Below are 9705 nucleotides of genomic sequence, written 5' to 3'. Positions count from 1 at the left end.
GTTATTCTCTTTTAATCCAAAACTATGTGCCCCATAATGCTTCATCATGCCTTAACGGGCCCTGGGTTCAGCCGGAATTATTTCAGGCTGCCGTGGTATTCGAGTAAAGGACAATGCTGCTATACAAAGTTTTTCCAAAACACAATGGTGCCCATACTACATATTGTGCATATGGAGCGTTTTTGCATCACACAATTCACGATTCTTAAACGTCTACCGTTGTTGCGCTTAAAGTCACTTCAATTCTAAAGAACTACATGCCCCTCCTCGCACGAACACGAAACAAATTGGTCAAGTTTCAACATGGCCGCCACCTTCAGTCGATCGAGATTCAGGCTGTGGCGGGGGCCGTGCAAAAGGTAAATTTATTGCACTGACCCCGACAAATGTCGCGTTTGCCTTAGTGATGGGTTTCGCATTAGAAATACTATCTAAACAACTGTTGTTGTGTTAACAGGGATCTCTTTGATCCTGAACACAAGGCGAAGTAAGCCGCAACTGGAAACAGGTACGCTTTCTTTAGAGTTTATGCAAGCCATTGAGGAAACAATGTAACAAACGCTTGGGCAAGAGGTTACAAATGTTTCCCTCCTTACTTTTCTTTGTTAGTTCCACGATGCAAAACGCCGGGTGCATTAGCTAACTGTCGAGTATAAATGAAAAAGACTTGCATCCACTTCATGCACTAATTTAAAGGTACGTGACAAACGCGGTCTACTACAAAAATGCCACCTTTGTGACTTTGGGAATTAAGGCCTAGATGTAGGTAATTTTATTTTACCACTTCTTAAATACCGAATTTTACCGATTCGGTATTTAAGAAGTGGTAAAAGAGAGGGGGGGGGGATGTAGGTATTACAGAATCGGTAAATACCGAATCGTTAAGATTCGGTATTTACCGATTCTGTAAATACCGATTCGGTAATGCCCATTGATTCCTATGGGCATTGAAGCCCATAGGAATCAATGGGCATTACCGAATCGGTATTTACCGATTCGGTAAATACCGATTCCAGCAAGGGTGCAAGGGGTGTCACTTTGACACCCTCTAGCACCCCAAATCCAGGCATGTGTGCCATGTGGCACACAGACATGCCCTAAGGGCATGTCTGTCTGTCACATGGCATAGGTGTTCATGCACACATGTGCATGCACACCTGGATTCGGTATTTTACCGCCCAAATGAATTGGGTGGTAAAATACCGATTCTGAAAGGCCTTTGGGACTCAGAAGAGTCCCACCTACATCTAGAAGTTACAGAATCTGTAAAAATACTGATTCGGTATTTTACCAATTCTGTAAATTTATCGATTCAGTAAATTTACCGATTCGGTAAAATTGGCCCCTACATCCCAAACACCCATTTACCAGTCGGTAACGGCCGAAATCGGCCGTTACCGGCCGGTAAATGGCCACCTACATCTGGCCCAAAATGAATAATAGCTCTCATTTTCCCCCGATAGATTCCGTGTGTAATTAAAACTGGAGACGGGGTTTATGACTTGAAAAGCACAACCACTGATATGGAGTGAATTCAGATCTTCCATTGGATACCATGAATCACCGCTTTTTGGAAATAAAGAAAGCCTTTTTTACAGCCCCCTATTTTTTCTAAAATCTGGTAGGTTGATTTGCACAGAATTATATAGGTACAATTAGAGATATTTAAAGCCTAAATAGTGTAACTTAAATAGAGAAGAGTCTTCAACTTTGTAAATAAAACTTTATTGTTTTCTTTGCATCTTACGTAGATAAATGACAAAGCCCTTATGAGGCTCCAGGAACTGGTTTCCTGGTTTCGAAACGCGTCGACCAATTCCAAGGAGTGAATTTTGTCATCTACTGTACAAACTAGCAAATGCTAGTCTAAAGATCGCTTTCATTTATTGACTGTTCTCCTTGTTTCTTGACTTTGTCTCTCATATTTTGGAATAGAAAATACATATAAATATATAATGTTTTGTGTTGTTTAATGGTTTCTTTGGGATATATGATGTAAAAGAACACATTTATTTAGTGTACATATGGAATGTGAATTTATGTTTGTAAATTGCATTGTATATTAGGGTAAATACATGAATGTACAGTTCCATTTTTCTGCATAAATGAACAAAAAAAGTTTTCAAAAGAAAGTATAAAATGGAATGGTATAAATAAAAATACCAGGTCAAACCAAAGAATTTGTTGTTCGACCTTTATAATTAAGATCAGGTATAAGTAAGTGTGGGGTAGGCACATTTTGTGTTTTTTGTTATAATAAGGTCCAGCCTACCCCATGCCCCCAATAGGCCTAACTCCTTAGCTTCACAAAGTATTCAGGATATGGGCATGAAGCTCTGCTCACTTTTCATTGACCTTTACAATTGACTCCTGTCACTGTCCTTTCTAAATGGTGGCTTTTCATGGGTCAATAGGCTTAGTAGTCCCTCCTTAGTACTGCCTTTTGTCTTCTTGTAACCTCCCATGAGGACACCCCCTGTTACATGTGTTATTACTCAGCACATTTTAATTACAGCCTCTGAGCACTATTTTCTTACATGGCTTTCTCCTGCCTACAGCAGGCGGGACACGTTCTTCCGCAACACTTTTTATTTTATGTACCCAGCAAGTCATGCCTCGGAGAGCATAACGGCAGCATTTATTTTCTTATTTGCGGCACTGAACGCAGCTGCATGCCTTTTTTTTGTTTATTTACTTGTGTTGAAATGACGACACCCGTGCTCTAACTTTAAATATCTTAAGCTAAAGAGCAGGTGCTGCGATTGCTTCAAAAGTAAAGAAACAGAAAAAAAATGTGCAGCCCACAATTGTTTTCAATTTGTTTACTTTGTTACAAAGGCATCACCTGATTGTTAGCTTTAAACATCTTAAACTAAAGAGTGGGTGCCGCTAAAGCTTTCAAAAGTAAAGAAATAGATAAAAAATTAACGTTGCTTTCAAAAGTAAAAAAAAGTTTTTTGTCTATTTCTTTATTTTTGATGCAATCGCGGCACCCACAATTTAGCGTAAGATGTTTAAAGCTAAAGCACGAGTGCCACAATTGCTTTGCAATGCAATACCTCTTACATTACTGAAAGTTTGAGCAATTGACGTTGCATTATTATTAGAAACGCCAAAAGCTCAAACTTTCAGTAATGCGAGACCTATTGCATTGCAAATACTTGTTGAACGACCCAGTTGGTACAGAAATTAGCAAAATTACCAAAAGCCAGTATTTTCGACTCATATCAGGGCATACTTTAAACAATAACTCATATATACCAGCAGAATAAATTCAGATGCCAAAAATTGCTTTATTTTACCTGTCTCCCGCTTCTATTGCTTCCCCTTCAATTTAAGGCGATTTACTTTCTCCAAAATCACCCACTTTCGAGTTGTTAAATGTTGGCAGGTATGGTATACGATTAACCCCTTGTCTGCTGATGACGGAACGGCTCCGTCATCAGCTGCGGTGGCGCTGTGCTGATGACGGAGCGGTTCCGTCATGGCCCGCTCGCTGCTCATGCGCGGCGTGAATTCCGCACCTGCGCTGAGCGTTCTATTGAGCGGGGCGGGCCGTGACGGAACCGCTCCGTCATAAGCATAGCGCCACCGACGCTGGTGACGGAGCAGTTCCGTCACCAGCATGCGGCCGCTGCGCGGCCGCCCTGCCCCCTTAGCACTGCGGCGGAATAGCCGCCGCAGTGAAGGGGTTAAAGCACTTAAAAATGTTTTTTAGAGCTGCCTTAATAATCATTGACTAATAAAGAAAACAAAGACAGAAAAATCATGTTGAAATTAAATACTGGTAAATTTATTCAAAGCTCTATTTTAGTATAAACTACAGGTCCTTGCAGAATTTTAAAACGAGAACAGATGGCTGTATTTTTCACTAGGAAATGTGCCAACCCAAGGAAGCAGCACACAAATTCAATTAATATGTGTCTACGAAACTTAAAAATTGAAATTAATGTGTCCTTGTGTAATGTAACATGTGTTCACGTAAAGCCCTCTAAAGCCTTCAGACCCAGTTCACGCTATATAAATCTGAATAAAAAAAAAAAACAAGCATTTGCAATTGTAGTAGGTCTCGCATTTACGCAAGTTTGAGCTATAACTCTCACAAATGTGAGACCTATTGCATTGCAAATATTTGTTGTATCAAAGTGGCGCATGCTGCGCATACACGTTAATGTAGGCCGTGCTCCTTTCTTTGGACAAGCCACGTCTAAAGAGAGGGGCGTTGCTGACATTAAAGTGAAATCTCTGCACAGGGGCTTTGACAAAAAAAAGAATCCGTTTGTCAAGTTGACAAACAAATGCTTTTTTTTTTTAAGTGTCCCATGCAGCACTTTCACTTAAATAGCAGCCGCACACCTTTTTTTAGACGTGGCTTGTCTACAGAAAGGGGAGCAGCCTCCATTAATGTGAAAAATTAAATAACGGACTATGCTGGAAAAATAAAGAAAGAAACGCAGCCGCTATAGTTAAAGCAGAGCGCCATTAGTAATTATAATTCAAATAAAAGCGGGCGACGTGCTGCAATGTTGTGCGTGGAATAGGGGCAAATCCGCTCTGATACCTCCGGGTCTAGCCAGCGCTATATAAAACAGTTCAAATACATCAAATAAATTGAACAAAATTGTGCCTACTGCAAAGATAAAGCAGACCACTAACAAGACAAGTAAAAAGCCCAGTTGTTATGGGAGATTAGAAATGCAGACAAGGCGGTACTAAGTAGGGACAAACAAGCCTATTCAGATGCCAATTGAAAAGATGGTCGGGACATGAGTGGAGCTTCAAGTCCCTACCGCAGTACAGCATGCCTCGCAGAGCAGTGCATGCGCTGCCCTGGCTCGACGTAAACACACAGCTGGTGCACCAGTGCCAAACGCATTAACGTGTCTTCAACTTCACAGCGTCAGGCTGTTAAAGCTCTTTGAAGAGCGGTCACGTCAACAGTACCCTAGGGGCACAGCTCTCCGACGATGTTTATAAACTGCAGAGGCACGTGGAACTTAAAGCCAGTAAATACTGAGGATTATGTGCTGCATTCTAGGATTGGTTGAGGTGCAACAACGACCCAATCCTAGTTCACTTTGCATATCAGGACTCCCTCCAGGCTCCAACTCCCATGAGGCACCTACACAGAACGCTCAGCCACCGAGTGACTGTAGTTCATCCCGGAAGTATTTAAGTTACGGTAAAATAGCTGGGGGGGAGGGGGAACGGAAGCTGGGTTGCATAATCTAACTGGCAGGTCGTAAACTTTCAGAGTACCGTTGATCGTTGTATAGAATTCCATAAAGCCATACCAAGCCAACCGTGCTGGACTTCAGGATCAGAACTTTGTATTACTGTTTTCTGCTGCAGGGGCAGGCGCAAGCATGTCTCTAACGATTATAAGGTCTTCCCTACGGCGTCTTCCTAGACTCGTTAATACTGTGACTTGGACTCCATTCAAGCCGTCTGTTTCTCTTTGCTCCTCTGTGGCTTCCGGTAAGGTTGAAGTGAACGGAGTCCATCTGCACTATAAACTCACAGGGCACGGAAATCATGCCATCTTGCTTCTTCCAGGGGCTATGGGTTGTGGAGAGACAGATTTTGGACCACAGCTCGAGACTCTGAATAAAGAGATGTTCACGGTTGTGGCCTGGGATCCGCGGGGATACGGCCGCTCGATCCCTCCCAACAGGGATTTGTTATGTCCTGTTCATCTCTTTCCCTGCTGCTCAGCCTCTGTGTGTGTGATGTCATTGGAATGTTCCTGTGTGCATGGTTTGAATGTGTGGTCAGTTTGATTGAGTGGGCTGAGCAGCTGGATGCTGCTCCCGGTGGGGCCTCCTTCCTTACTCCTCATTACCTACCTTTTACCTTTTTTACCTAATAAATATCAACTTGAGAATATCTACGTCTACAGGATTAATTTACATAAAGAAGTATCTTTTTTATGAATGTAACAATGGCGACGAGACGGAAAGAACTGCGTGTGCAGGAACTGGATTTAAAAAATGAAACTACAAAGAAAGAAAGTAAAGCTTTAAAAAGAAGACTATCAACGCTTTTGATGCCCCACCGGTGTCATGTCACATCTGACAGCCTACAGGAAACATCTACTGAGGTATGTTTCAAGCGTTGGTCTTTATGGAGTTTATTGAATTTTAAATTGGCAGAGTTACTCAAGCATTTCAGAGCCCAACCTTAAATGACTATTTATAATCCAAGGGCAAGAATGTGAACTTTTAAGCACTTTAATTGAGCCGGCTGCTTTCATTTGATCTATAACCTGTGAAGATATTTAAAAGTAAATTGCAGCTGTGAAACAAATGAGCGCTGCGTTCATGGAAATATAACTGCCTGTTCAATTCATTATCTGCAAGCACTGCGATCTGAGGTTTCCGTTTTTCTTGACAATTAGAAGTCAATTTGAGCAATGTTTTAGGAGGTAATTGACTGCCAGCGCCATCAAGAGGTAATTGACTGCCAGCGCTATCTACTTTACAGTTGCCAGCGCGTTCAATTTAACGGAGCATTTTAAGTAAAACTCTGACACTCACCGTCCTGTTTGGGATGACGGTTGAGTTGTCGGTTGGTTGGCAGCCATCCTTGTCCTTTCCCTGCTTCAGCCCTTATGATGACGTCTTCTGAGGGTTCCGAGGAGTTGGCGATTTGCAGCTTTCCTCGCGCTCTGCTCCTGACGTCAGCCGATGAGTCACCGCTGATGAGTCACCGCCTTGTTTGAAACGCATTTCTCTGTGAGCCATCGGGCGAAGAAGTAACTGACAGCGTGATGTTTTTACGTGCTGTCCTTGTCAACCATGCGCTTCCTGATCTGAAGGTCTGTGTTGAGTTCTTAAAGCGCTGAGCTGCTCCTCGACCAAACGTCTTCATTTCTACAGGGTCTCTGCCTTAATGCTTTTCTTTTGTGGATTTCTGTCATCGTTTCATCTTCGTGTCACAGCGACTGGCACGCTATGTTGTTTTTAAACCCTGCAAGTCCCTGAGATGCTTTCATTTATATGTCAAGAGACAAGGTACTGTTTTTTATTCAGGTTTCGCAATTCACAACATCTGATATGACAACGGTGACTACTTTTATTATTTTAGTTTCTTATTTTCCATCACTCACTATTTATATATAAATTTATATACATGTTGTGTTTAAGTGATTTATGAAACTGTTATGTACTGATATTGAGGTATTGGTTTATTTGCGTTCTGAGTGATTTACTTAATTTCTTACACTAGTTGGAACTGTTTTATGCTGAAATTTATGAATTAATTTATTTACGGTGTTTTCTTTAATGGTTGATTTTAAGGTCAGGTTTACTATGCTGAGTTTTGACAAATTTTGAATGTATTGATATAAATGAACCACTTGTTGTGCTCAATTAGTTTGAGGTGTTCATTAAGTTTTTGATATTTATTGATGAACCACTGTTTTAATGGTGCTCTATTTTAAATAGAGGTGTTCACATTTCTGCGAAGAGTCTACATTTATGGTTGAACTTTGAGGAGTTCAATGGTGTATTATTCTTGAACCTTGAGGAGTTCAGTTTTTTTTTTTTTGGACTTTGAGGAGTTCAATGTTGAGGGTATTTTCTTGAACTTTGAGGAGTTCAATCCTTGTATTTTTGTTGAACTTTGAGGAGTTCAATACCACTGTGTATTTTGGATTACTTGCGGAGCCACATTAGTGCTCATGGTTTGAGGTGCTCCATTTGTTTATCAAATCACATGAGGATGAGTCCTCGGTTTTGTTTTTTTTTGTTTTTTTTACCTGGACCACGCATGTGCTCTATTTTCTAGAGGTGTTCAGTTATTGAGTGTCGTTTTGGTAGCCATTACCCTTGCACTAGTTGTCCTAAATTGTTACTCTATTGGGACGCTATTTTGCTTAGTTTGATTCCCTTGCATGATTTTTGGTAATATTTTCAGTTTTTCTTTGAGATGGGGGATGGTTGTATGTGATTTCTCTCTCCGTTTGGTGCGAGAAGATATTATTCCTTGTTTGTGCGAAAAGATATTGTTCCTCTCTAGGTATCTTTCATGATGATTCATTGCTATTTCATGATATTATTTACAGTTATTCATTTTATATGTTGACTGTTCATTTCAAGACATTACTTACAGTTATTCATTTCCTATGTTGACTGTTATTTAAAATCCTGTTTTTGTCATCGTCAGGACTCACTGTATTTAGTTATATTCTCTCTCTTTTGTTTTCTTTGTTTAAAAGAGGGAGATGTGTTATGTCCTGTTCATCTCTTTCCCTGCTGCTCAGCCTCTGTGTGTGTGATGTCATTGGAATGTTCCTGTGTGCATGGTTTGAATGTGTGGTCAGTTTGATTGAGTGGGCTGAGCAGCTGGATGCTGCTCCCGGTGGGGCCTCCTTCCTTACTCCTCATTACCTACCTTTTACCTTTTTTACCTAATAAATATCAACTTGAGAATATCTACGTCTACAGGATTAATTTACATAAAGAAGTATCTTTTTTATGAATGTAACAGGATTACCCACCTGATTTCTTTGAAAGGGATGCAAAGGATGCCGTGGATCTGATGCAGGCCTTGAAATTCAAGCGGTTTTCTTTATTGGGTTGGAGCGACGGTGGCATAACAGCCCTCGTTGCAGCTGGGAGGTACCCCGCTCTTGTCTACAAACTAGTTGTTTGGGGTGCAAATGCATATGTAACCCAAGAGGATCTGAAACTATATAACGCTGTTCGAGACATTTCCAAATGGAGTGAAAAAATGAGGAAACCCATGGAGGAAATATACGGCAGAGAATACCTTGCTAAAACCTTTGATGCTTGGGTGGAGGGAATGATGAGTTTTGTTAAGAATTCCAACGGGAACATTTGTCGCCATTTGCTGCCTTTCATTGATTGCCCAACATTAATCATACATGGCGAGAAGGATGCCATGGTCCCTCCTTTTCACCCAGAGTTTATTAACCAGCAGATTAAAGACTCAAAGTTACATGTAATGCCAGAAGGTAAACATAACCTACATTTGCGCTTTGCAGAAGAATTCAATGGGCTAGTTAAAGACTTCTTAAAATAAGTTCACAATATCTTAAGGGAGGAGTTGGTTGCGGAAATGTAAAATGCATTTGAATTTGGAAAACCTTTATTAATTGATATGAATAAAATAAGGCCTGCTTTGTATTTTTTTACACTCATATTTTAAGGTTGGAATCTTTCTAGCTGCTTGTTTTTATCTTTTTTTCTTTTTCTATCCTTAACAAATGGCAATCAAGATCAGTTACATAAATACTTTACCACCAAGCATTAGAAACCAAAAATATCAGCCTTGATCCTTACACATCATACAAACTATACAGCATTGTGGCTAATAATTACACACCCAGTATGGTAAAAGCTTCCTAGACAATTTCATATGCTCTACATTGGCCCCACAAATCTGGGTACCCAATTTTTTGTCTTTTCATTGATTTTAAAGAGTAGAGGCTGAATTCCAAACTAAAAGTATTATAGAATTTAGCCCGCCACATCTCAAACGAACAGGCTTCTTGCTGCAGCCAAACTGACGCAACACATAGTCGTGCTACCGCCACCGCAACGGCCATACATTTTAGATATCTAAATGGATATCCCGGTTGGCCCTGCTTTAGACTGTCACCAACTCCTGTTAACATAACATCCATTGTTATATGAATATCCGCCCCTTTAATTTCAGACAAAAACCCCTCAATATTCCCCC

At 40.7% G+C, this 9705-nt stretch overlaps 1 protein-coding gene across 1 annotated transcript; it reads left to right on the top strand.

Annotated features, from left to right (window-relative positions):
- The first annotated feature begins 5234 nt into the window (after positions 1-5234).
- BPHL (biphenyl hydrolase like) lies at positions 5235-9147 on the top strand. Its single transcript, XM_086939032.1, has 2 exons — positions 5235-5690; positions 8491-9147. Exons 1-2 carry the CDS (start codon positions 5367-5369, stop codon positions 9043-9045), a joined length of 879 nt encoding a protein of 292 aa, XP_086795158.1. The 5' UTR covers positions 5235-5366; the 3' UTR covers positions 9046-9147.
- Positions 9148-9705: the final 558 nt, after the last annotated feature.

This window comes from Lissotriton vulgaris, chromosome 1_1 (genome assembly GCF_964263255.1).
Source record: "Lissotriton vulgaris chromosome 1_1, aLisVul1.2, whole genome shotgun sequence".
NCBI classification, from domain to species: domain Eukaryota; kingdom Metazoa; phylum Chordata; class Amphibia; order Caudata; family Salamandridae; genus Lissotriton; species Lissotriton vulgaris.
Note: the sequence above shows the minus strand (reverse complement) of the source record. Positions and strands in the feature narration are given on the sequence as shown.

Coding starts and splice junctions, on each gene's coding strand:
- BPHL (XM_086939032.1), top strand. CDS start 5,367: ATGTCTCTAACGATTATAAGGTCTTCCCTACGGCGTCTTCCTAGACTC. Junction 5,691..8,490: donor ACAGGGATTTGTTATGTCCT/GTTCATCTCTTT, acceptor TGAATGTAACAG/GATTACCCACCTGATTTCTT.